The 27,523-nt window shown below is 46.6% G+C and overlaps 1 protein-coding gene across 1 annotated transcript in view; it reads left to right on the forward strand.

Annotated features, from left to right (window-relative positions):
- The window catches only part of LOC144123601 (uncharacterized), a 142,180-nt gene that overhangs the window by 66,145 nt on the left and 48,512 nt on the right, over positions 1 to 27,523 (forward strand). Inside the window, exons 2-4 of the mRNA XM_077656407.1 lie at positions 16,726 to 16,838; positions 18,677 to 18,896; positions 22,589 to 22,726. Of these exons, the coding sequence (XP_077512533.1) occupies positions 16,726 to 16,838; positions 18,677 to 18,896; positions 22,589 to 22,726 (471 nt within the window). The remainder of the gene's footprint in view (positions 1 to 16,725; positions 16,839 to 18,676; positions 18,897 to 22,588; positions 22,727 to 27,523) is intronic.

Genomic DNA, 27,523 nt, shown 5'->3' on the forward strand with positions numbered 1-27,523 from the left:
CGCAACGTCAGGCAAAGTGCTGACGCGCTTGGAGGGAGTTGAAGAGGGTAGAAAGGTTTCACTCTTGATAAGGGGGCTGTCTGTGAGGCAGGCTCTCATAGCCGCTGAGATTTTAGGGAAATGCAGTCTTTAAGTTCGGCTCTTCCTCGATTCTCAGTCACTGCTTTTACTTTTTTTGAGTGTTAAGTTCGTGCTCAAAGGTGCTCTAGGTGTGCTTAGAAAGCGAAGAAGGCGAAAGTACAAGCTTGCTTTGGAAAATACTTTCGTGAAAGAGATAACACACGCTACTCGACAGGTGCCGTAAACAGGATTTAGTTACTGAAAACACCGATGAATGCATTGTTACTTGCGTGCAAGACCAGAATTTACGCACTTTTGTTCGCGCATGCACTCAACACTCAAGACTTGCAGCCTTTGTCGTTAACATCTGTGTCATATTTCTGTTTGCATGCGGCCGCTAGCAGGTTCAGGATTTGAGAAAAAGAAGCGGTGACCTAAGCGAGGAGACATTTTCTCTAAATGGAAGACATATTGACAAGAGCTAAGGGGGCGATAATTTGATTTGCGCAGTCTGTGCTTTCAAGACAGGAAGTGCAGGCGGTATCTTGCAATCTCAGCGCCACACGAGCGTTGCACAGCATGTCAGAATGCACAGTTTTTCAATACTACAAAATTTTATGCTGAGCTTCAGCGACGCAGAAATGGAGAATAAACTGCAAGTTATGAGCTTACTTGCTGTGAGCTGTGCAGAAAAGATTCTTGACCCATGAAGCTCGTTTTCTGCTTTGTTTTGTTGTGTCGTTCTGCACGGGCTTTATTTAAACTAGTTTTATCCAATGCTTTTATAACTAGTGTCGGCATCGTTGATGCACAATTGTGTGAGTTAAATTTTCTCGATTTCAAAGAATAACTAAGAGACAGAATTCTAGAGGGAAGCAATGAATGATTTACTTAAGGCAAGATGGCTTTTGGATAATATGCTGAAGGAAAAATGTACCCTGAATAGTCTCCCAATGGTCTTTTTTTTTTCAGGAGAGGTGCAGTCAGCTAGGGTCAGCCACTAATACTGTTACGACGGAGCATATGAGCAACCCTTGCGACTCTCTAGATTGCACAAGAGGTGCGAGTTGTTCGAATACCTGCTGAGTGAGAGCACGCCTTGCTTGACAACACCTATATAAGTTGTGGATTTTGGCACCTCGTAGCGTCAACCTGCCTCGAGCAACCTAGCTCTCGTCCCGTTTCCGTCAAAATTGCAAAGTGTAGAACTGAAATGAAAGAAATTCAATATTTTTGAATGATATTGTTATTTATTGCTGTGTTATGTTTTTAGTACATCAGAGATTTATATTGTGAATGGGCAGACGTTGGCGGTAAAATAACCAGCAAATGTCCTATATAACGGCAGCCTGTTCGCGGGTGATAGTATTTTCACTGCATATGTGCCCCGCCTACAGCATGGGAGCATCATGTCGTTGCATTATCATAATAATATTGTAGACTGGGACGCTTAATAAAGTCATCTGGGCCGCCGCGGTGACTCAGTGGCTATCGCGCTCGCCTGCTGACCCGAAACACGCGGGTTCAATCTCGGCTGCGGCGGTCGAATTTCGATGGAGCCGAAATTCTAGAGGCCCATGTACTGTGTGATGTCAGTCGACGTTAAAGAACCCCTGGTGATACAAATTTCCGGAGCCCTTCACTACGGCGTCCCTCGTAGCCAGAATAGCTTTGGGACGTTAAGCCCCCATAAAGCATAAACCAAACTAGTAAAGTCCCCCGCCCCTCTCTCTCTGCCTATGCTCCTACTATCTCGGTTAATAATGAAGTTCATGGTGACAGCATGTTTTGATTTACCACTTGCCGACTAGGTCCAGTCCCATTGGAAAGAAAAAGCCGAGGTCAGGTTGACATAAAGAATTTACTGCTGTAATTTGCGGATAATCTGAAAGGGAGAATGTAACTGCCCGGCCGTACTATAGACGGTGTTGTAGACGTGACGGTTTCGAGTTAGCGAGAACTTAATCAGGAAAGCGTCCACAATAAAAGTGGTAGGGTTTAACGTTTCTAAACCGAATTGATGTGCGAAAGCATGCGTTCATTCTTCAATTGGAGGGGACACATTAGCTCCGGCTTAAGCGTAGGAGGCGGTAGCTTTAATGTAGAATTGGTTTTTATCTAATCAACATTCATAGATGGCGGCGAGTCCTCATACCGTTACCGACGCAGTGGCGCAGCGGTTAAGCGATGCGCCACTGCACTGGTAAGAGGCTGTTTCTATCAAATTCACAGGTAGGGATTGTGCGACCCATGTTGCTCTACCCGAGCAACTTCTTGCGACCAGTCATTAATTTAGCTCTCACCTGCCACCTGTCACCTATTGGCTAAAGCTAGCGTGACGCTCCTCCGAGCTAACCCGAGTTTACCCAAGTAACTCCCGGATTTGTTCGGAGCAAGGGACAAGACAAGAGAATATTCTTGCTCGGGGTTGGTACGTCTGGACTATTGCTTTACTATAAAACGGCTTACATCCGAATCCACAATGTTGCGAGCCGATAAAGACATGCTCTGCCCGAATAGAACGCCATGATCGAATAATACTGATCGCTCTATGCACGAGCATCGCACCAGAGGACGGAGCTGATCTACGCCGCTGCTTTTTTTGTTGTTGTTGCGGCTCATGATGGCGATGATGTTGCTGCTACAGTATCTCAAAGAGGGTCTCCAAGCGTTGCTTCTTGTGGCCGGAACCAGCGCGGCGTTACCGCCATCGCCAACACGCGGCAGGCGGGTCACTGTTGTGTAGGCGGCCTAGCGCGCGACATTTGGCTGGATATCAATGCAGAAAACGCGCTCAGTTACGTAAACTGGATGGGCAATCTAATTCACCGTGTGGAAAAACGAGTTGGTTTTGTTTTACGACCATCTGCGGTCGTTTATAGCACCGGTTTTCGCTCATTTGATTGTTTCTTACCGTGTTTGACGACCCACTCACGCGTAATTTCGACGTGTTTCTGGTTTATTTTTCTCATGCGTATTTATTGAACGCTTTTTTTTCCAGCTCTTGGGTACTTTTCCTATTATTTGCATTTCGCCGGCACTCCAGAACCTTGGGCGTCTAATCTGTGTTCACAAACCAAGCCTGCAGGACAGCGTTAATGTTTACGAGTGTCAAGCCGCAAAAGTAAAAATAAAAACCGTAAAATGGCCGGTCAGCTGACGTCGTAAAAGGGAATGAGGACACAGACGTGCGCCGTCTGCATGATGTTGACATCCTTTTCTTCGCTTTTGTTTGACCACACATGGAATAACAGCCCACAAAAGATGGGACAAAAAGAACATGTTGAACACGGACGCATCCACCGACTAGCAGCTGTTCCCTTTACTGACCCTGATAGGCTGAGTGATAAACGCGTCCTCTAGCAAGAACAAAAAAGCAGCGGTATGAAGCAAATAAACTATGTCTGCAAGAGGCCAAATCCTGCTTATTTGAAAACAAAATAACAAACAAGGAAAAAGACTGGCGGTTAATTGGCGCATGCTTCATGTTCGTGGATAATGCATTCTTCAACAACCTTACTTCTGCTTTGGTTTCTTCATAGCTTGAGGCTCATGTTTACTTGAATGACTCAAACAGATAATATTTCGAAAACTGACCAACAACGCAGTATGCCCGCCGGAGGTAAAGAAGAAATTCCGTTAAGGCTGAAAGAAAGAAGTTCATAAAGTTCAGAAGAGAGGCTGAAAGAAAGAAGAATCTGGTGGAGGTGGGATCGATCTCATGTCCCGTACCCCAACGGTTAGCCGGCGCTCCAGTCCTATACCCGTCAAGACGCCCGTCCACCGTGCTCGCCGCCGGATTCGAGGCTTACCACCAGAGCCTGAACCATCGGGTATGTCCTCGGAGCAACTTGGCGCTGCCTCAATGCCTGGCGCAACCACTCCAATGCCTGGGGCGCCCACACCCTACTTCACGCTCCAGAACCCCCGCATCCCGAAGTCCTTCCACGGTGATATCTTTGAGGACGTGAAAGACTGGTTGCAGCACTACGAGCGAGTTGCCGCATTCAACCAGTGGGACGACGCCGCCCACCTGAGAAACGTCTACTTCAGTTTAGACGACGGCGCTCGGACCTGGTTTGAGAACCGTGAAGATCAATTGTCCTCTTGGAGTGAGTTCCGGCGTCGTCTCCTTGAAACATACGGCAGCTCGGATCGTCGCGAACAGGCTGAACGCGCTTTGCAGTCTCGCGTGCAGGTACCAAATGAAAATGTTGCAGCGTATGTAGAGGACATGACGCGCCTCTTCAGGCACGCGGACCCTGCAATGACCGAGGACAAGAAGATACTCCATCTCATACGTGGTATCAAGGAGAAACTTTTTGCGGGCCTTGTCCGCAGCCCTTCGAAGACTGTCTCCGAATTTCTCACTGAGTCATCCACGATTGAAATGGTTCTTCAGCAAAGAGCGTCCGCGTACGATCTACCCGTGTCCGCAGCCTCCGTTTCCGGCGAGTTACCATTCCACGGCACCGACGCCTCCCCGCTACGCGATCTCATACGTTCGATTGTGCGCGACGAACTCCTCCAGCTGTACGGGGCCCCTCTCACAGCTCCAAGCTCCATAGCGACCGTTGTCCGCGAGGAGGTGCAGCAAGCGCTCCGGCCGTCATTTCCTGCCGATGAGCCTCGTCTATCCCCTCCTCTTGTCTCGCCTGACCGTCGTCTCACCTACGCCGAAGCCCTGCGGTGCCTTGTTCCGGCTTCGGCGTCCTTCGTTCCGACTCCTGCTGAAGTGCCGGGGCCGCCGGCACCCGTGCTGCAGTACGTAGAAGCCCCCCGACCATCCGCGCGCAAAGCCGACGTATGGCGCACATCCGACCGATGCCCCCTAAGCTTTCACTGCGGCGAACCAGGTCACCTGTATCGGCACTGCCCCTACCGCCGTCTGGGCCTCGAAGGCTTTCCCGCCGATTCTCCTCGACCCCGCTATGGCGAACGACCTCGGTCTATTGCGGATTTCCTTGAGGACCAACGTTGGCTTCAGTCTCGTCGCCAGCAGGCCCGATCTCCATCCCCCAGGGGTCGTCGTTCACCATCTACCGCGAGTTTTTCCTGGGCGGCGCAAGGCCGCTCGCCCAGCCCACGCCGGAATAACTCCAGCCAGCGACTTTAGGGGGTGGGCTCGCTAAACTTCGTTGTGCGTGCGACCCCCCATCGACGCGGACACGACATGCCGATGCCTTGACGGTTCCGAATTCCGCGGTCATCGTTCACTCCGACACAGCGACTCTTCCTCGACACAACGACGCTTCGACGGTTTCGAGGTCCGCAGTACCCGCTCGCTTTGACACATCGCCGCTGACACATGACGGCGCCTCGACGATTACGACGCCTGCGCTCTCCGGTCCCTCCGACGCACTGACGCCATTAGAAAGCACACACCTCGCCGACGAGTTCCCGGTGTCAAAGCCTGCAGACAACGACGCCTGTGCCCGATCATCCCCTCCGGAGCCTCCAACTCGCGAGCGACTTTCCTTAGACATACCTGTGATATTGGTTGGTCACCACGTTCGAGCGTTATTAGACACTGGTGCCGATTATTCGGTTCTAAGCAGCCAGCTCGCCACCATTCTCAAAAAGGTTCTCACGCCATGGGCTGGCACACACGTTCGCACTGCGGGCGGTCACCTGATTGCACCTCTCGGCATGTGCACCACTCGAGTTCAAATCCAGGGGTCCACATTTGTCGTCTGCTGCCTTGTTCTGAATAACTGTTCGCGCGACCTCATCTTAGGTGTCGATTTTCTGCGTGAATATGGGGCGATTATTGACCTACGCGATAACAAGGTCACGATTTCAACTGAGAATGCTGTCGTCCTCAGCAATGCACCGCAACCAAGCCAGACGCTTCGAATTTCTACGGACACTGTCACCCTGCCGCCTCGAATCAGCGCCTTCATTACGGTTGAGTGCGAATCATTTCAGGACGGTGACGCCATCGCCGAAACCAACCTTTCGTTACTGCTTACGCAAGGCGTGTGCGTGGCCCGCAGTCTGATCCATCTTAATAGTGGCCAGTCACAGGTACTTGCTACCAATTTCACGCACTAGCATCGGCATCTTTTTCGCGGCACTTCCGTACCCTTTGTCGAACGCATCTCCGATGTTTCCGAGTGCTTCTCCTCAGAACCAGTGCAGCCTCCTTTCTCCCTCGAGAGCCTCGATGTCAACTCCGAGCTGTCAACCAGCCAACGGGAACAGCGGTGTGCGCTATTGCTCGACTTCAGAGTGCGTTTCGCCTCCTCGTCGAAAGTGCGTCAAGCTACCATAGCCAAGCACCACATCGTGACGTACGAGGACGTACACCCAATCCGTCAACACCCCTATCGCGTATCGTCTACAGAGCGCGAAGTCATTGAGTTCCAAGTTAAGGAGATGCTCGAAGATGACGTTATCCAGCCCATTGTCCTCACCGGTCGTCCTCGTTAAAAAGAAAGACGGCACTCTGCGTTTTCGCGTCGACTTCCGGAACCTGAACGCAGTCACGAAGAAGGATGTTTACCCACTGCCACGTATTGACAACTCTCTCGACCGCCTTCGGCGCGCTCGGTATTTTTCATCCATCGACCTAAAAAGTGACTACTGGCAAATTGAGCTCGATGAACAGGATCGTGAGAAAACGGCCTTTGTCACTCCAGACGGTCTTTATGAATTTAAGGTTCTACCTTTCGGTCTTTGTTCTGTGCCTACCACCTTTCAGCGGATGATAGACATTGTCCTTGCCGGTCTTAAATGGCAGTGTTGCCTAGACTATCTCGACAACGTGGTGGTTTTCGCAGACTCGTTTAGTCAACATCTTGAACGCCTGCGGACGGTCCTCGAAGCCCTTCGTTCAGCTAGCCTCACACTGAAACCCCTAGAAATGCGATTTCGCTTACCAGGAGCTGAAATTTCTCGGCCGTGTCGTCAGCGCCGCCGGCGTGAAGCCCGACCCTGACAAGTTTGCAGCGGTTACGGAATTTCTACTCCAGCGTGACAAGAAAGCTGTTCGGCGTTTTCTAGGGCTCTGCAGTTACTACCGGCGTTTTATCGAAAATTTCGCTGACCTCGCAGAACCGCTGACTCGCCTCACCCGCGACGCCACACCTTTTGTTTGGTCCCGCGAGCAAGACGTGGCTTTCGCCGAGCTCCGCCTGCGTCTTCAAACGCCGCCTGTTCTTGGCCATTTTGATGAGCGGAGTGACACTGAAATACACACCGACGCCAGCAACATCAGCCTCGGCGCGGTTCTCGTGCAGCGCCAGGATGGCGTTGAACGAGTCATCGCTTATGCAAGCCGCGCTCTGCCGCGTGCAGAGGTTAACTATTCCACGACAGAAAAAGAATGCCTCACCATTATTTGGGCCGCTGCGAAATTTCGCCCCTATCTTTGTGGTCGCCCTTTCAAAGTGGTCACTGATCATCACTCCTTGTGTTGGTTGGCCAACCTGCGTTACCCGTCTGGACGCCTGGCGCGGTGGAGCCTTTGCCTGCAGGAGTTTGACATCACCATTGTCTATAAGTCCGGACATAAGCATGAAGACTCCGACACCCTCTCTCGTGCGCCTGTCGAACTCGCTACGCCCGACACGGACGATGAGGTCAGTTTCCTTGGGGTAATCGATTCTTCTGATTTGTCAACTCAGCAGCGCGCCGATCCAGTGTTGCGACGCCTCATTGATTATCTGGAAGGTCAGTCGGCCACCGTACCTAAAAGTTTTTCTCGACACACCGTCGTTTTCCCTGCAACGAGGCGTGCTCTTTAAGAAGAACCCTGGTTCCAGTTCACGAGCGTACCTCCTCGTCGTGCCGACAACACTTCAAGAGGAAATGTGCCACGACGAACCAACATCTGGCCATTTGGGATACTCTCGCACGCTTTCCAGAATACGCCAGCTGTTCTACTGGCCCAAACTTGCCACTGTTGTTAAACGCTAAGTGCGGAGCTGTCGGCAATGTCAGCGCCGTAAGGCCCCGGCCGCCAAGCCTCCGGGGTTCCTCCAACCTATTGCACCACCACGTGCCCCTTTCGATCAGGTCGCAATGGACCTTCTGGGCCCTTTCCTTTTGTCCTCGGGTGGCAACCGAATCATCATCACTGCCACAGACTACCTCACTCGATACGCCGAGGCCAGAGCCTTACCTCGTGGCACAGCGTCCGAGGTTGCGGATTTCTTCATGAATCAGATCGTCCTTCGGCACGGCGCCCCGACCTGCGTCATTACCGACCAAGGGACCTCTTTTAATTCCCAGCTGATGGCCGAAATTTTTCAGCTGAGCGGTACGAACCACCGTAAAACTACTGCTTACCACCCGCAGGCAAGTGGGCTGACAGAGAGGCTTAATAACACCATGGCGGACATGCTGGCGATGTACGTCGATGTGCAACACAGGACTTGGGACATGATCATACCGTACGTGACATTCGCCTATAACACAGCAGTTCAAGAGACGACCCGTTTCACACCGTTCCGCCTACTCTACGGCAGAGAGGTTCAGACGATGCTCGACGCAATGCTCCCTTGCCCGACTGATGCCCAGCTTTCTGCTGACGCTGAGGAGTTTGCCCACGAAGCCGAGCAGGCTCGTCAGCTTGCACGCGTTCACATCACACAGAAACAAGATAAAGACTCACACCGATACAACCTCCGGCACAGACATGTCTTCTACAATCCCGGCAACCAGGTTTGGGTATGGATGCCTGTTCGACGGCGAGGTTTGTCCTAAAAACTACTTCGCCGTTATTTCGGTCCTTATAAAGTCTTGCGGCGCGTCAGCGACGTTAATTACGAAGTACTACCGGACGCGGCACTTTCCCAGCAGAGAAGCCGTCGACTACCCCGTTCAGAGATCGTCCATGTTCTACGCATGAAGCCGTATTTTGCATGGTGACCCCCCAGATACTTCGAGCCTTTCTTGTGTGGTACAGTGTGCTTGTGTGTGCTTGTGTTCGCGCGCTCATCTGCGCGCGTTTTTTAAGAGGGGAAGAATGCCATGTGGCGCTAAACCAAAAAAAGACGTTGACGCTGCTGGCACGCGGATTGAAGGAAATTGAAGTTCGCCGTTTCTCCCACCGAAGGACGTTTTGCCGAGCCCTCTCTTGCCGGGTCCCTGTCTTGTGGCCAACACCATGACAATAACATCTCCTGCGAATTAGTTAACCTCAGTTGTAAAGAGAAGGGAAGGAAAGAAGCAATGAAGAACAAAAAAGAATGGAGAGAAGACCAGTATGGTGGATTAGACAAAGCTTTTAGAGTCGGAGCCATAAACTGCTGAATAAGTATCAAGTTATGATGAATGAATTCTTCACTCACCTGGGTTCGTGAGCCGGTATGAGTGCGTAAATATGCTACAGCTTTATGACTAAAGATAAATGTCTCCAAGCTACGAGGCAAAGCATTCACCTGTGGTGCGGTCTTGCTTCGTCTAAATTCTGCTTGGTTAAAAAGTTCAATCAGCAGCGCATATTATCTTACTCCAGCTGCTGCTGCTTTGGAACAAAACACATTGAGATGTGTCTAACTCATAAAACATTTCAAGCAGCAGGTTTAGGTGTACTACATCTTTTAATTTCAAATAAAACACACAATCGCATAGAAAGAAGAAGAACAGAAATGAATCTCTAGGAGAAAAGGAAAGCGATTGAGAGATGCCTAAAAACAAACCACGAATTAGCGTCTGTTGTATGAAAACGCCTGTTCAGCATGTGGCTGGACAGAACAGGTCTTAGAATCGAGAAATCGCTTCAGTTAAGAGTATACGGAGCCGGTGGCGAAGCCCAGACACGAAGACAAGTCCTCTTGCAGAAAAGTTGGCAAGCTCCCTGAGGCTTCCCTCCTTTTTGTTCACTTTGTCTCTGCCCATCTACCTTCGCTCTGTCTACCATAGCAGCGCATCTGAATTTTGTGTCAACTACATGATAAAGTGCCGGAAGTGATAAGGTAATACGTCTAATAAGGGCTGGTAGTGATCTCAGACCCGAATCACGAAAGTGAAATGACTAGAATAAGCATGGGATGGAGCGCATTTGGCAGGTTCTCTCAGATCATGAATGGCTGCTTACCAATATCCTTCAAGCGAAAAGTATATAACGGCTGTACCTTACCAGTACTCGCCTATATATGGAGAAGAAACGTGGAGGATAACGAAAATGGTTCAACATAACTTGAGTACCCTGCAGCGAGCAATGGAAAGAAAAATGACAGATGTAACGTTGAGAGACCAGAAGAGGGCCGAATGGGTGAGGGAACAAACGCGGGTTAATGAAATCCTAGTCGAAATCAAGAGGAAGAGATGGGCTTGGGCAGGGCATATGTTACGAAGGCAAGATAACCACTAGTCTTTAAGGTTAACGGAATGAATAATGAATAAGAAGGCAAGCGTAGCGGGGGTGGCAGAAAGTTACGTGGGCGGATGAGATTAAGTTTGCAGGGATAGGATGGCCGCAGCTGGCACAGGACAGGGTTAATTGGAGAGATATGGGCGAGGCATTTGCTCTGCTGTGGGCGTAGTCTGGCTGATGATAATGATGATGACGTGATAACGGACTGCGTTTGGTGTATTTTGTGAAAACTAAAACACTGAAAAAATTCGACTGGAACTGGTTTTCCCGGGATTCTGAGTATTTCATCCTGGACACTTTGGAAGTGGAGATCATTTTTGTAGCGATAGCAACATTACAGTAGCATTTCGAGCCTTCAGATTGGCGGCGCCGTCTCGGTGGAGGCGCCGCCACTCTGCAGCTATCGCGTCACTCCAGGTTTAACCTTAGCTAAACCACCGCCAATTTTCTGTTGAGAGTATACGATGCCAATGACCGAGGATTTAATGACTGAGTTTAAAAAAATGTACTGTTTATGCTATGGTTAGCTCTTTAAACATTACAATAACGCAAAAGTCTAGCTTGGGAATCTGCAGCTTGGTGTGGCCGTGTCCGCACACATGATGAACAATATCCACTACTAAATATTCAGCCCCTAATGTAATGCATTAATTACCACGTTCTAATCTTACCTTAAAACTTGATCATCGCATTGTAAGCTGTCCCTCGATAACGCTCACAAATCATCCAAGAACACATGAACTCCGACCAATTTCATCCCCCACTCTAGCCATACTGCCTATTCGCCCAACTACCATTCGTTCTTATTCCAGATTTCGCTACAAAACTGCTTAATATGTTCCCACAAACTGTCACGTCACATATGCAGTTTCGCTCATACAAACAAGCGATTACAACGTTTGAACTAAGTGCAGGGTGGTCCAAAATCCCACAAGATGCGAAAAATTAACAAATCAAAAAGTAGAGACAGTAGCGCGACGCGTTTTTTTCACATCTGCCCAGAAAAATGTCGAGAATTTCAATAAAAACAACTTTATTATCAGATTAGTTGCATTTGTCGCCTAATGTTTGTGGTTTACCTGTTAGTGTGTCAAAAGTGTGTACTGTGGTTGTCACAGTTGTCACAGCGCCTGCTTTAAGTGAAAAATTTGGCAGTTAAATTTTTCGGTATTGAAAAAAAGATGTCTTGGTTTTTCGTGCATTTCTTTGAAAATCGCATTGCGCTACTGTCTTTATTTTTCAATCATTGAATTTTATTTTTTCTCTGACATTTGACCACCCTGTAAAGCAATAAAAACGGTACCAAAATGTACGATGATGTATTCACTTTGTTTAATCCATGGACTCGTCACACAGCTCCTGCGCTGGGTTTCGGAATTCTTTATTTGTGAAACATGCTATGTAAAGCTATAAAAAAACAATAACACATTTTGATTCTCATTCTGATTATTTCAAACTTCCAAATTTTCTTGCTCAGTAAGTAGCTCCTGCACACTTAAAAGTTAAATCTCACTTTACCTCATAATCTGGTAACTGCAAGACCACTTCACTAGAGACATCAGTAGTGGTTGATCCCTATCTTTCTAATAAGCTCTGCAGTCATTTTGTTATAATTCTACAGTATGTCTGTCCCGACCTGTATCCAGAGGTAGATTATTTGTGTACTGTATTCGTTTTTAATTACTTTAAGGTCACACGATACCTATTAGAGGTCAATAATGCTGAAAAGGTCAACATCAATAGTAAAGGCCTTTAGATGAATATAAAGACATTAAATTCAAAAACAAAAAATACGTGGCCAACCCTCAAGTTGCAAATCAAGCGCTGGTACAAAAGGCAACTGCCACAAGAAGGGAAAAAAATGTCAGTTCACTTGAAGCAATTACAGCGTACTTTCAAAAGACTCAATCGACTGAACAAAATTCAGCTAATTTATTCCATTTACGAAAGTCCGGAGAAAAATGTAAATTTTGAATAAATTTGCCCTCGCAGAATTTCTCACTAGAAAGACGAGATGAGTACTACTTGCCTGGCATGCTTACAAGAGAATCTGAAGCAAGTTTGCGTTTCAGTAATAAATTTAAGCTCTCAGACAGGAAAATTTTCTTGTCACATTTCTTGGCGTCACTTGCTTGCATTAATTATGCGACAGACTCATTACGACCCTACTTAGAATAGATGAAGCAAACTTTACTTTCGATTTTTCAAACTCTCCTTTCAATTTTTTTTACAGCATTCATAATGTTCTTAGTAAAACAAATTTATTTCTCGAAATTTTCTGGAAAATAATTAGAATTGAACTGAATTGAAAAACACCCAAATTACGGAGTAATTTTTGAGTTTAGATCTAATTAAGCATGTATAAGCTAATTGTATAACATGAACGGAAGCGTCTCTAAGCTTGTGTCGGCGCAAACAAAGCCTGCGAAACGCCGTAGAGCGTATGCCGTTAGTATGTGAATCCCACTTTGTTGCTTGTTAGTGTAACGCCCGACACTTGTATTCATTAACCTCAATTAATAGCCTACCCTCTATGAAATACTAAAACTGAAGCAGATATTTTTGTTTGCAATGCAGAATAGGACTGATTTCTCGGCGTTTAATTTCATGCCCCACTTGATACATTGGGCAACAATAATGTTGAGACCTTAGCTGAATACAAGTTCGTCAGAGGCACTGTGTATCCTGTTTAAAACTAATTTTGTGACCGTAATTCAGTGAAATGATTCTCTATCTTTCTATCTCGTTTTCTTGCTGCCCATTGAAGTGTTTGCGCTTTTTCCGCGTCTAAAAAACCCTCGTAACAAATGTAAAGCCACACAGTGCAGTGACAGTGCCTATTCAATATTGATGCATTAAAGCTCATCTATCATTCTGGGCTGTTGTACACAGAGATCACAAGAGTGAAACAAAATGTGGAATACGTTAAAGCGTGCCCTGAGGTTTCTTTTTAGAGGACGGAAGTCACTTAGCAGCATATAAAAAATATAAAAACTGGTAGAGGCATATAGCTACCCATTAAAGAATATACATATAAAGGTGAAGAGCTTGATTTTTTCTTTGTCGGACGGCAGTTTAGAAGTTCTTTAAAGCCGCCATTTCAGATGTCACACAGAGCAAGATAGATAGCTTACTTTGCACCAATCTAAGTTTAAAGATTATACCACGATTTGAAAGAGAAAAAATAAGGCAACCGATTCCTACTCATACGAAATTCGAAAAAAGAAAAGGAACGATGGCGACAATGATCGTAAAAGATATGTCCACGAAACAGAATTCAAAATGCGCGGAGATGAGGGCATTGGGTAAGCTTCGGGTGGCGGAAATGTGTCCGGAAAAGCATCCCCTATTAAGTCTGCAACATGCGTTACTGCACAACGGCTTCACCACCAGTCGCGATAAGCACATCTTCTGCCGACGCCGTCTGTTCTCAGCAGGAGAGCTCCGAGCGGAAAACTGATTTAATTTTGATACTGTGTGAAACTTTACATGATTCGACCGTGAAAACGACATTAAATGAAAAAAGGAAATATCGAAGTATGGCTTCTTCGTACGGGATCTGAGGACCGACTGAAAGCGACCGTAAGACGTTTGCATCAAAAGATGCTAAGACACGTTTTCTTTCTTCTGCAATACTTTGTTCGGTTAATTGGATAAACGAATAAACGAACAACACATTGTAGAGAAATGCTCTTTAACATCTACCTGGTTTAGAACTACGCATCGTCCCCAAAGAACGTATGTTGCAAAGGATAGCAAAACCCAAGGGTGAAACTTAACGCGTTACTTTTTTTGAGAAGTTGTCGCTGCTTTGCTTTCCTTCCTTACAAATTTGGCTTGAGAATAAAAACCTGATTTGAAGTTCTGACACGTTCTCAAAGGCAAGATTTAGCACATCTATGGCTTTTAACGCCTGATTTGCCACAGCGCCTTGAGAAACATATTAGGATCTTAGACACCGTATATATGGGCCTATTTCACTAAAATCATTACCGGCAGTTGTAACGAAATTACTACGTGTGTATGTATTCTTGAACATCAGCATATTTAACTAATCGCAAACAAAATCATAACTTGATATTTTAAGGACATGTTTTTTTGGTGAGGCGAGAACGGTGGATATGCTAATGCATGGATATGACTGTTCGCGCAGAGTATGTCGTTCCGAATTCGTTGTGCTTCTGCGCGTAACGCTGAATCTTAAGTAGCATTGCGGGCACGTATGATTTTTGGTTAGAGTTAGCATCTGTGAGAAGCGAAATAGCGAGACTTCAAGAACGAAAAACTGCCAGCTATAAACTGCACAACAGGCTACTGAAGCTTCAATTGTAATCATTCTGCTAGCTGTTTTCTGTTTGAAGAAAGCTTTGAGCACAGAAAGGTCAAATCTGCACTGTCGCTTATTTTAGCGCTAATGGCAGTTCGCCGTTAATCTCCAGTATTCATAGTATTGAAGCAAACGTTTTGCCGCATGCGAGCTTTGTTACCTATATATCCTAGTGAATAAAACTTGTATATTAAAGCAGGAAGCTGTTGTTACCTTACACATAGCTCTGAAGATATTCATTTTTTTCTTGCGTTACAACCATCGAAGTGCTAGCGAATGTCGTCAGTGCATGGGACTCTAAACGCATGCGCCCTGCTGCCACTCGGCGAGGTTCAGTTAGCGGAACACTGCGATATTTTTTCGCTGACTTAACATGAATTCGTACTGCGGGCCAAAATTCTTGTGACTCGGTGACTCCGAATCGCTCTGTGAGTGAACTCAACGCAAAGTAGACGCACGCGGCATTACTCTTTGCTACACAGAAACGTGAAACGCTGTCTATGGAATAAAACTGCTGTCCACTTTGCCGTGTAAAAACGCAGTGTATCGTGCAGTGGCCCGTTCGTGTTTATCTTCGTGTTTGTCTCAGAAAGTGCAGATGCTCACCTGAACAATGCTACGACCGCACACTTCTTGACCTCCGTGGTATTATCGGAGGCTAGCGCTCCTCGCATATACACTGGCCGTTGGCTGGGTCATCCCTGACCCTTCTTGTGAAAAACTATGAAAGGAATGGTCCTCAGATGGGCTCATGTGAACGGAGTGAGATTCGTAACACTTAGAAGAGCCAGCCTCACACGGAAAAAACTAGGGAAGAGGAGAGGAAGGGGGGAGAAACCGACGCCACGCGAGCGTCTGTGCCGTATAGGCTTGAGCGAAATCATAATAATTAAGGCTCCCCAGCGCCGACCGCCGGCGAGCGCGTTCCAGTCTTCGGGAGGGGGCGACACAGGGCATGTTTTATGCAGTAATGAGACCTCTCTTCTCTTCCCCGCCCCCCTCGTCCTCTTTCTTAGGGTCTGTAACTGAGCCGAGCTGCCGTATGATGTAATATACATGGCGCCTGTTCTCTGCCCCGCCTGGATAGCGCGTGTGCGAAGCAGTACGCACAGCTCGCGTTTGAGACAGGGGCTGCGGGCGCGCGGCAACTTGCAGGCCTCTCGTGGTGTCTCGTTTACAAACGCCAGATCACCTGGGGAGCGCTCGGAGGCGATTCTTGAATGGCCATTGCCGGGGCATAATTTTTTTACCTCCCTCGTTTCATGCCGCTGTTTTGAACAACAGCGGTGGAAGGTCATTTTTCGAAGAGCCTTGCCCACAGACGCTTGAATCCTAAAATTGGCTACAAGCTTGCGAGGGATCGGGAAACATTCAGAGCCGCTAACGAAGCGAGGCGTGGGCAACTGTGGTGCACTATAGAGTTTCTAGTGTACAAAACGTACACAGTGTAGCCAAATGGTAAGAAATTAATCCGGTACGAAAATGCCCGAGTGACCTAAATTTAGTCGTTGGTAGAGTGTATGCGTTGGCATCGTGGCAGTGACTAATTGCTCGGCAAAACTTATAGCGCTAGTGTTTTCGGGGTATCTACGCGCTCGTTGTTCAGAGCCACTTTTACGGTGCGTGCTAACGAGCGGGTCAATAAGGGGGCAAAAATTAGCACGTTTGGTGGAAATTAGTGCATTTTCTTTAATTTCCCACTTACGAAAGTCGTGAAAATTGGTTACATATGCCGAAAATTGTTGTCTCCTGACGCTTGGCACTGCACTCTCGCATTGCAGTCAACAAACTAGGCGTGCTAAAAGTGTGGCCGTGAGAACAACACAAAAGAGCAACTAGAAGCTGCAGCAAAGGAGGAGAAATATTTCTGGGTTTAGAGTCGTGCTTGTTCATGTGAAATGAATCTGGGCGTGCACAACGCAAAACTACCGCAGACTAGTATCCACAAAACATGTGCACAAGTGTCGGAAATTCCAATCACTTAATTTTCTTATTCTCTTTTTTTTTTCTTCAGAGATATTCAGCACATCGCAGCCCATGTTCCTCGCTCCGATACCAACAATCCAGGCTGCGGAAGGCGACGACATCGTGCTCACGTGCCTCATTGAGAACCTCGGATCCCACAAGGCAAGCGCTGCAAGGCAGTCATTGTGTGCGAAATGGCAGTCGCTGACGCGGCGAAGATGCAAGCGGCGTTGTAGGGTGAAGCCCAGGCAAAAAACGATTACTTTCAGGCGTTGAGGTCACTTTTGTCAGTAATCTTTGAGTCACAACTTAAACTGATGAAGCTAACCAATAAACAAACGAACGAGCGAACAAACAAAAAAGTTAAACAATTGGCTCACGAGCCTTCCTCGTGAAAGGCAAATTTTGCACGGTAGGAGTGCGTAGTTTTAACGTACCGCGCTTAGCAGTGCTCCGCAGTTAGACGTTGGAGTATCTTATTTACGAACGGCCGTAATCTTGTTTTCTTTCCTGGGTTCAGCGCGCTTTCCTCAGAGCATGGGAGGGCACGTCCAGAATAACTCTATGTTTTGAAGAAAGTTGAGCCTCTTTACTGGGACGCTCTACGCGCTTCTTCCATCGCCTCTCTTACATCTCTCTCTCTCCCTTTCATCGGCGCTGGACAGTAAATAGTACTCCTCTCATAGCAGTTGTAAGTAGTAAGTGATTTATTAAAATATAATAATAAGGAAGGGAATGATTTTTGCAAGCCCCGGCATCTGCCATCGATACTGAAGCACCTGAGCTGGGGCAGCGGAAATCAAGGATAGCAGGAAGAATGGAGAAATGAAATGAAAGAGGTAAGAGGACTGGTAGAGAGGATGAGGTGAGAGGTAATATACACAAAAATTATTTACACAATAATAAATATGTATAGGCCTCTCATATTTGCCGCTTCGCCCTTGTTCGACCCTCTTTCACCCCTCCTAGTGAACGGCCTTATACGCGCAGTTCAAGAATGAAGCGCTTGTCATACAAGGCCCTCCCACCAAAGCAGTCGTTCTCATAACGCCAAGGTATAATTGCGCAGTCGGCTCGAAATGCGCGTCGTAGGCACTGAAAAACTTAAGCGGCGCATGTTTTCTATGCACTGAAGGTTCACGCACCTCTTTGGATGGTTTGGCTTTGGGCGGAAAAAGCGCCGGGTTACTTTGCTTGCTTTGATTTAGAGAACTTTTTCTTTGTTTTAAAAACTAATATAACACCACCTTGTCTGGGACCATGAACGTTCCAATAGCCCTAATCGCTCATTATAAGGTAATTAGCAAATATCCGTTAATTGTCGGACTAATTAGCATGTCTTTTTTTATTTCTGATGCCCGCAGCGGTTGACAATTCATTCCCCAAAATATTTGTATATAATTTCGATAGAGAGAAAGAGATTTTAATGAATACAGGTGAGGTGTGCCTGGTTGTTAGCCTGGCATGCTACTCCAGGTGAGGGCGAAGGAAGAGGGTGAAAAAAAGGAGCAAAAGGAATAAAGGAAAAGGTGAAAGGTGAAATCAAGTATGAACAACACTCGCACACTCGCAAACACACAGGATCATCAAAGTCTATCAAACCTGTGTCCCTAAGATAAACTAGTAAGGCCTTTGTCCCATGCTCAGCCGAAGCCGCATAACCAGGGTCCAAGGACATCACCAGGCACAGGGCATCATCCTGACGGACTCCTAATGTAATTAGCAGTGCCTTCGCTGAAAAACCTGTTATATTCCTTCAGGTCAAACAAGAACGAAGTCTATGATGTAAAGCGAATTTTATGCGATGTGAAAAAAAAAGCATTTCAAACCGACTGGGCAAGGCATCATTTGAAACACTGAGCGGCCAGGAACAGGTGGCATGAACTTGCTGACATTTCCCATTCGTGGCTTCACGAGTAAGCGCTACAGGCTTACCCAGTTCCACGCCGCGAAGTTTAGCAGTTTTCTTGTCAACGTGACATTTCCCTTTTGCCGCGAAGGTATCCTGGTACCGGGCCGGGTCCGGCGAGCTCCTCTCCTTCGACACCCGGATGCTGACGTCAGACGCACGCGTGCGCTCCGACCACAGCCGGGCCAGCTCGTGGCAGCTTCGCGTGGCCAGCGTGCGACTCTCGGACGCCGGCCTGTACGTGTGTGTGGTCGACTCCACGCCCAGGATGTCGCAACTCGGGGCGCTCGAAGTTCGACCCCTGACGGCAGGTGTGAACTACTTTCAATGCCTGCCTGCATTTGCTGAAGTTACATCCGCACTGTGCTCTTCTTTCTGCTTGTTTAATTTGTGGCGTGAATAAGATGGTATGACTACCAGCAGTAAATCCACTCGTGTCCTAAAGCAAATTCTTGCCATTTAAAACGGCTCTCAAGAAAGGCAACGACGAAAGAGGAATTGTTGCTACTAGGAGCGATTTGAAGCTAATTGTCGTCTCGTCTTATAAACGATTTACTGCCTCAGCAGTAAAGCGGTTTACTGCATTCAGTAAAAACTAAAGTTTACCCGCATGTCTATGAGTACAGTGCTCGGGTTGATTCAAAGGCAGGGTGAGATGCTGTGCTAACAATGGTTTTTATACAGGACTGCCAACATTGCGAAACGGTGTCAGGAGCTTCGGCTAAGTTGTTTTACCCTCTATGGTTATTAACCACGCCTCTGAAAAATCCACAATTCAAGCACACGTTAAGGCCTGCACTCTTTGTCACTAATGTTGGGAAGCGTTATTGAGGCTTGAGCTTGCGTCATGCAATTAGGGGGCTGCAAATTCCAAAGCAAACCTCATACGATGTCTTGTAATGTCCCACTCCGTCCATTGGCTTCACTCCACGCACACACACAAATATAATGCTAGCGACGAAACTGACTCCGGGCGTACTAGATATTCTCTGTATAGCTCACTCCGTAGCCTCTATGTAGAGTCAAGATACGCAACACAAACTGTCCGTGTTAAAAGTAACGGAGCTTCTGTACTTCTCGCGATCAGCCAAAAAATCCTCGGGTCAGGACAGGAACCCATTTGCGTATTAAAACGCCATTTAGTTGTTTACTAGACCTGCCAGATAACGCTGTGCGTAAGCGTCCTGACATGTGTCTCTTCCAGATGGCGCAAGTTTCAATTTGCGCAACCGCCCGGGGACCTCCACTCAGAACACAATTAAGCCGTAGCGTTTTCAGTAACTCACCAGTCCAGCTGTCATCGCACCAGCAGCCGCCGCATCAATACCACCCGCGTGCGCGTCTTTCCAAACTAAACCGCTGGCCGCCTTTGCAACCCCGATGCCTGTTCCCCTCTTTTGTGCTAGGTCGGTGCATGCGTTGCGTGTCCATCTCAACCGGAGCTGGCTGTTCAGCGTGCCGCACATTACGTTTGCGTAATGCCCGCGATTGTTCTGGTCAGAATGGCTTCTTCTGCAAATTGAAAGCTTCGGGTGTAGATATCCTGCTTCAGACGTCAAGAAAAATAAATCTGAAGGTAAACGGAGTGGACAAAGCGGTCATCCAGCTATGTCCACCAATTGCCCTATGTGAGCTGCTCCTATGGAATGGCACGTGCATTGAAAGCCATGCACCAGCTCTCTGTGTCTGGTAACAATGACGATTTTGGCAGCAGCTTTCAACGACGCGAACAGGCTCTTTTCCAATCCCATAATTTATATGCGCACTTGAAGTATAGACGATTAGAGATAGGCTGTCACAGCAGCAACAAAAGTCTCTCAGTCGTCGGAAGCGCAAAAATTTTTGTGGAGTGAACGCTCAGCTCAGTCGTGCGTAGAAGCAAGAACCCTCCTTTTAGCAAGCCCACGAAATTTATAGGCCGCTTTCCCGTGCACTTCACCACGCGTGCATGTTGCAAATAAAACGGACGAAGTCAGGCAATTTTATGAAAATAAAGAAATTCAAAGTCAATCTCATCGTCTAGAGCAGATATAAGCATGAAGTGTTCTACAGAAAAGGAATAGAGTATTTTAGGACGGCTCATAGGTGGTTTTAGCCGCACTAGTGTCTTGGAGCCTCCGTTATCAGACGACTTTTATTTCCTTAGCTTTTCACGGTGAGCGAATGCGCACTCGACTAACTTCGTCTATTCTGGTGCGTGACAACACGTGTGACCAGAGCCCGGCTCTGAAGAACAGGGTATGGAATCAACCCCTGTGCTCGCGGTCGACTGCGCCTTTCCTTTCAACCAACCATTTATTCTCATAGTGGCCTTTGCAAACATTCGCCTGCAAAAACAACGGATGAAATATGATGAAAACAACTGTATCCAATACATTGCGAGTGACTACCAGTTATGCTAGTGGCGTGAGAGGCTGGCGATAGCCGAGCGGCCTAAGGCAACAGCGGGAAACGAAGATGATCTGTTCGAACAGGCGTTGTTTTAAATCCATCTTCAGGCGGAATATTTATTTTACTGAGGAATGCTCTTCGTGCCGAAAGTTTCGAAATATTTCGGCTAAGTTCGTTCTCGTATTCGAAAAACAGGTTCTTTTTTTTATTCGGCTTCTGGTTCGGATGATGTTCGCCTTAATTTGCCGAGAATGGGAGCTGCGTAAAAGCATTTCATACTTTATACATAACACTTTCTGAGGAGGCCTACAACACACCAAGAACTGATGTCAGTGAAATTTCGACTGTTGAAGTGAATAAGCACACAACAAATATAACACAGCAGGAGGAAGAGGGGTGGCTAGGAAAGCTATAGAACATGTAAAAATAGGCCGAACATGGTTCGTTAACGCTTGCGTTCCGAAGAACGCTACGTGATGCGGGTTAAGCAACGTGAAAAGGAGAACAGCAATAGCTGATGTAGTGCTGACAGCCTTTTGCTCATGCTTTCAACGAAGCAGCTGAAACTACAGCCACTCTATCACATTTATTAGTCGGGGGAAACATCTGACCTAAAAAAGCTTCCGCGCTTACTTCAGGTAATATCTTGTTTGTGACTCTGAAGTTTCGTGTCGGGAAAATAATCCAGGTGTCACAGCAGCACGTTTTACGAACGCCAGGGTGCTTTTGTAGAACGGATGTTTAATTTTAACGTTGAATTGAAATTGAAATTCAATTTAAGGGAAGAATTAAAACGACTTATCGAATGAGGTTAAAATGAACTCTTTCTAGTGTAATTCATTTTGATTTTAGGTGAAGTGTAACGAAGGCCCTGTGATTATTTCCACTCGAATGCTAATGATCCTTATTCTTACATTTTGTATTGGCGTGTTGTTATCAACAGGAAAAAGGCTCGCACACGCGGGGATATATATGCACGTTGCATGACATTTTAATTTTAACTTTTTTATTTCATTTCAATGCAAAGCGCTAGAAAGTCGTTACTGGATAGTTACACACAGAGCAAGATAGAGATACCGTAGATAACAGCATACAGTTCTGTGGCAAACAAGAGCACTTCAGCAATAAAGCATATTTTCACACAAAAAACAAAAAAGAAACAATTCGCACGAAAACAATACTTTGAAATAGAGCAGGCCAAAATCAACATCGGTATTTACCACACACAATATCTGTTGTTGTGTAAAGCACGTTATTTCAAGGCTTTCAGCCGTCGACACCTAACTGTAATCAACCATAACTGCGGACAAGTGTTGATTGTGCACTGAAGCAAGGTGGGGAGAGTCGGATATCACCACACAAGATAACCATGTTTGACTGTGTACTGGTGCGAGACGAGGCACGACAGACTGTAAAATCACACGTTGGAACACGCAAACTATGTATTAGATGTTTTAGAAAATAACTCACCGGTATTTGAACTTCCATTCACATCTTCTATACATAGCTTTCAAGTGCTTATACGAGGTGTTGATATCCATCGTAGAAAAAAAAAAGCACACTGGCTATTGAATGAAGCTGCATAAGCAAATAGCTATTTACGTTTTTCCAGGCAACAGGCACAGTACAGTCCCATTCTCCAACGCGGCCACGTGGTCGAATTCTTCTGCAACAAGGCAACTGCACCGGGGACGGCGCAAGTCAAAGCGGAGAAAACATCGCTTCATTCAGGAACAGCCGGAAAAGAAAGGTGAGAAGTGAATTCAATCATCTGCTATTTATATTCTTGCTTTCTAACAACTTCCTAGTACATGGTACTTTGTATTCTTGGGCATAGCCGTGCATCAAGCGCTACCTTGTCAAGGACACGTTGATGTTAACGCTGTGGGCGCAAAAGTACAGATGAGATTAAAACTCGAACTGAAAAGGTGAAGTTCGTCTAGTCGTACTAGAGATTCAATATTAGGGCTGTCTCAGGGTCGCTATTGCTGTGATCAATCTAGGGTTGACATGGGGTCAATCATGGTTCAGACGCTTTAGGCGAGGGCAGCATGCAAAAACGGCAAGCGCCTTTCAAAGAAGGCCCTCCAACCGATGGCACTGATCTCATGACAACGCTGTACAACTGCACATACGGTTCGAGTCGAGCGCCGTAGACACCACCGGATTTGCTAAGTGTCGTGAGCACGTTGACACCTTATCGGTCAATGGTCTCATGGCTGTCTCTATGACAGCCATCTGGCATATCTGTGTACCTATGAGTAGACTCTCTCCTCTGGAGGAAGAGTACCACGAGTAAAAAGCCTCTGCGTCGAAAACAAAGGGAATTTTTTTAGAACTTTCTTTGCCTTGATATCTTGTCAGCACCGAAGAAACACAAAAGCAGGTTAGAAACAAGAATCGTAACAAAAATTGGAAGCATAAAATTGACGAAAACGAAACAGATAGATACAGGGCGGTGGGTAACGGTTAGGAGAGAGGAGGCGCTGGGTTCTCCTTTGCCGTGGCCATCACACCGCATCAACGCGAGCAGGGCCCCTGATGCCGCCTGGCATGAAAGTGGCTTTTGGCCCATCGGTTAGACAAGGCGCCGCGCCGGTGCTTCTTGAGGAATCCGATGAGCCCCGACACGGCTGGCGTCGCGATCTATCTCGCTCGCGTAATGCGCTCGCTGCTGAAATATTCACGGCGCCGCTGCGCCAGGGGCCGGAACTGCAGCCAGCCCGGAGTCCAGATTGCTCGCGCGCCGGCGACGCTTCTACTCGGCCGGCTTCCGGCAGGCGGTGCTCGCTAGAGCTTAGAGGCAGGATCCCTCCCTGGGTTGGCGCTATTTTCTGGGTTCGAGAGTCTAAGCCATCTATGTCGCCTCTCTTCTAGTGAAGTGCTGCCAATGAGACGCGTCATTGCAAAGACGTGGAATCAAGGTGATACACAAGGATTCTTTGCATAAAGCTGGTTCGCTGAGGAAGCAGCTTGCGTGAATGCTGCTATGGCAAGGGCCTGTCGGTGTAATTCGGTGAAATTTAAATAAATTTTGTGTTACCTTGAGTCTTGGAGTCCATCCGAGCTAAAAGCTCTCGAACATAGCTTAAAACGGCCCCCAAGAAGACCTTTGTAATGTGGGCATCGAAGTAGTATGCTATTGCGAAACAAAATTGGATGACAAGGGCTCAGACAAAATTAAAAAAAAAAGCGGAAACAAACGCTGAACCATAACTCATATGGAAGCTTTTCTCTGGTGCCATGTTCTATGCACTCCCGTGAGGCAGAGACTTCCACAGGGAAATGACAGACGTAGTACGATAGAGAAGTTTTGCAGAGTGCTTGGCACCCTCAGTAAATTCATGGATGAAAGATGGCACATTCGAAGTGACCTTAGTTCAATGAAAAACATTGAGTTCTTTGTCTTCTTAGCTCGCAGTTAAACACGCGTGTAGTTAGCAATTGCGTGTACCTAATACAGTGCTAATGTCGATGTGACCTAAAGTGTGGTCCACGCAGTGGCACGAATTCATAACATAGTATACTCCTGTATATAAATATTCCCCCGAAAAGATATACACATAATGATAAAAACTCTGCTTATAAATCTGCACCTTATCAATATCATTTGATCATTTGTCATTAGGACATATATCTAAACCTGTTTGATAAGGAAGGAAAGAAGAACGTGACATTTTTTGTTGTTTTTGATCAGCTATCATTGGCACACATAACTACCCCTTCTTGATAAGGATGGAAAGAAGAACGTGACATTTTTTTGTTGTTTTTGATCAGTTATCATTGGGACACATAACTACCCTCCTTGATAAGGATGGAAAGAAGAACATGACACTTCTTTGTCATTTCGCAGTGTTTTATTTTTCGTGAGTGTCTTCTCCATGGAGTGCGAATTCGGCCAAAGCAATGTGAAGAGTCAAAAGAAATATTTAACTTGTTCGATATCAACAACACGATTCTAGTGTTTTGGTCTGAAACAGAACTTCCTTAGCTTCTGTAATTCTTGTTGCTTATTATACGCTACCAGGAACTAGTTTCTTTTCTGTTTTTCTGCTGCTGTGCCGGCTGATATAATATTTAGAAGCAATTCCACATCTTTCTCGAGCGCCATGTCACCTCTGTCGCAGTGAATACACGTGGGGATGTCCTTTCGAGGTGCTTCCCAGGAAGAAACTTCCCAATGTCACCAGTGTACGCTTTTTGTTCTTATTTTTGGCTTTTTGTGTGGTTCCGAGCTCACTATGTCTTACACGTTCGCCGTGCTAACGGTGTGCTCCTCATTTTTTCTGTTATCTGCACTCATGCATTGATTTAGAAAAAAAACAGAACAGTACTGCTTCGAGGCCGGTGATGTGTTGAGAAGCGGTCTGCAAAAAAGGGAGAAAAAAAAAGATTGACAGTCATAGATAGAAAGATGTAGAAAAAAAAAACTATAGAAAAGGCAAAGGCATTGATGCCGCCAGGGATGCAAGTAAAATTATAAGCGGACGCAAATGGGGTTCTACCCTGTGGCTCGACCTGCCGTGTTGCTGGGAATGTTGCACTGCTGAGAACGACAGTTATCTTGCACGAAGATCACGGTCCCGGTCCTGGTCCCATCTCTCATGGTCTCTCACGGTCTGTCAAAGCCATGTGAGTAAGCTGCATTTCAGTGCTGTATCGTGGCCGCTTAAGATTACAGTTCTTGGTTTTGATTCTGTTTTAGCATTTCATCGCCAATCATTGCAGTCTAGTCTTTGTTTCAGCTGTTTTTTTTTTCTGGCTTGAAGCTCGAACATTACAGTGTGAAAAAAAAAAATCAGTACATGAGTCCAAGTATCCACGCCGAAATATGTTCACTTGCTTCTTAAAGTGATACTAAAAGGGGAATCCTAATCCAGGAAATTGCGTAAAAGCAAAGTGCACATGGCGCCGCCACTTGCGGATACGTGCAGCAACGGTATATTTGTGAACTTTCTCCACGAACGCTATTTCTCCTTCAATGTATAATCGCCATCGAAATGCGAGGAGAGTAGCTCTAGATAACGCAGCCAAGAACGCGAAGAATCTAATGATTAAAACAGCGAAAAACAGACGATGGAGAGAAAGATTGGAGGCGAAAACGAGCGCTTTTCAGGATCCCTCGAAGCTTACGTGTGCATTTCACGACAGCACACAACGCAACGAAGGCCAGATGCTTGCGTTATCGTCACTGATTTATACATGCGTGAGCGCGATGAGCAATTTGTTCTGTAGTGTGCGGCTGTCCTCAGTAACTTCACATAATTTCTTTCCCATCCACGGAGCCTATATATTCTTACGCGTGCGTAGCAACAACACGCAGCCGCACGAAGCCGCCGCGAAGAGCATATGCCTTTCAGTGCGTGGTGGGGGTGTTAATTAAAATATTTTTTATTGCTCAAAAAGAGAGTTTGGAAGTCAGAAGACCCCGCCACATATTCGGTATCCTTAGACTGGAGGCTGATGGCTGAAACGGCGTGCATGCTTATCTGTTGATTTTTGGTTTCCGGTAATGGTTCCGGTCTTCGGAAGTGGCACCTCTGATTGATCGAACGGCTCTATTGCAAGCGCGTCATAGAAATGACGTAATTGTGCTTATTTTTCGCAGGCAGCTTTTATGTGTAAGAGTTTCGGGACTTTCAATCGCTATTTTCTCGGTATCGCAGCCACCTTTTCGCGCAGAAAAAAAATAACGTTGCTAATGTTCCCGGGGAATATTCTATACGTCTTGCTTAAGTTATTATTTTCCCTCAGTGTCCCTTTAAATACTACCACGTACGAAATTTTTGTTCAATGCTGGCTTTCAGCATTTTATTATTCTTGATTTGGCAATTCCGCTTTGCAAACTAAGTAATGTGCTAAACCCACAGGCTTGACTTACCGATTCCTAACGCTCCTTAGACACGCAGAGGCAGCGCCACGCGTGGCATTGGCAGAACGCGGACGCGCGTGGCACACAGGCCTAATATATGGTGACAATGCACAGAAGCCTTGCTTTTTCACCTGGAAGCCAAATATATGGCTTCTGAGCACCATCGGGCCCGGAATGCTTCGTCAAATGATTTGGGATCACACTTTCGCCTTTGAAGGTCTAGCGATACGAGTGCATACAGGCGACGTATTCTCGTAAAGGCAACATTTAATAAGTGTTTTGCTCCCGCGATTACCGTTGCAAGAAGAGGCCGGGGTTGAATGAAGTAGCGAGAAAACACAGCAGTCGCTTATTTCTATTTTAGGTCTCTTGGGCTTGCTATAGCTGGGGAAGGTTATGATGAGACGCCAAAGTCGCCAATGATGCAGTTCGCTTCGCTGCCATAGGTACCGTAAGTCGCTCTCCACAATTTACCATTGGTGTGCAGCGGACATTTCTGTATGCTGACTGAGCAGCGCCGATGCGGGAGATTGAATTAATTAAAGGGGTTCAATCGACAGCATTGCGACCTTCCTACAGCTTATGATATAAAATTAATTATGACATGTTTCGAGGTTACAAGTAAGAGCGACATACGCTGCGCTTGTCTATTGCATATGTGCATGTCCCCATTCT

This window comes from Amblyomma americanum, chromosome 3 (genome assembly GCF_052857255.1).
Source record: "Amblyomma americanum isolate KBUSLIRL-KWMA chromosome 3, ASM5285725v1, whole genome shotgun sequence".
Taxonomy (NCBI): domain Eukaryota; kingdom Metazoa; phylum Arthropoda; class Arachnida; order Ixodida; family Ixodidae; genus Amblyomma; species Amblyomma americanum.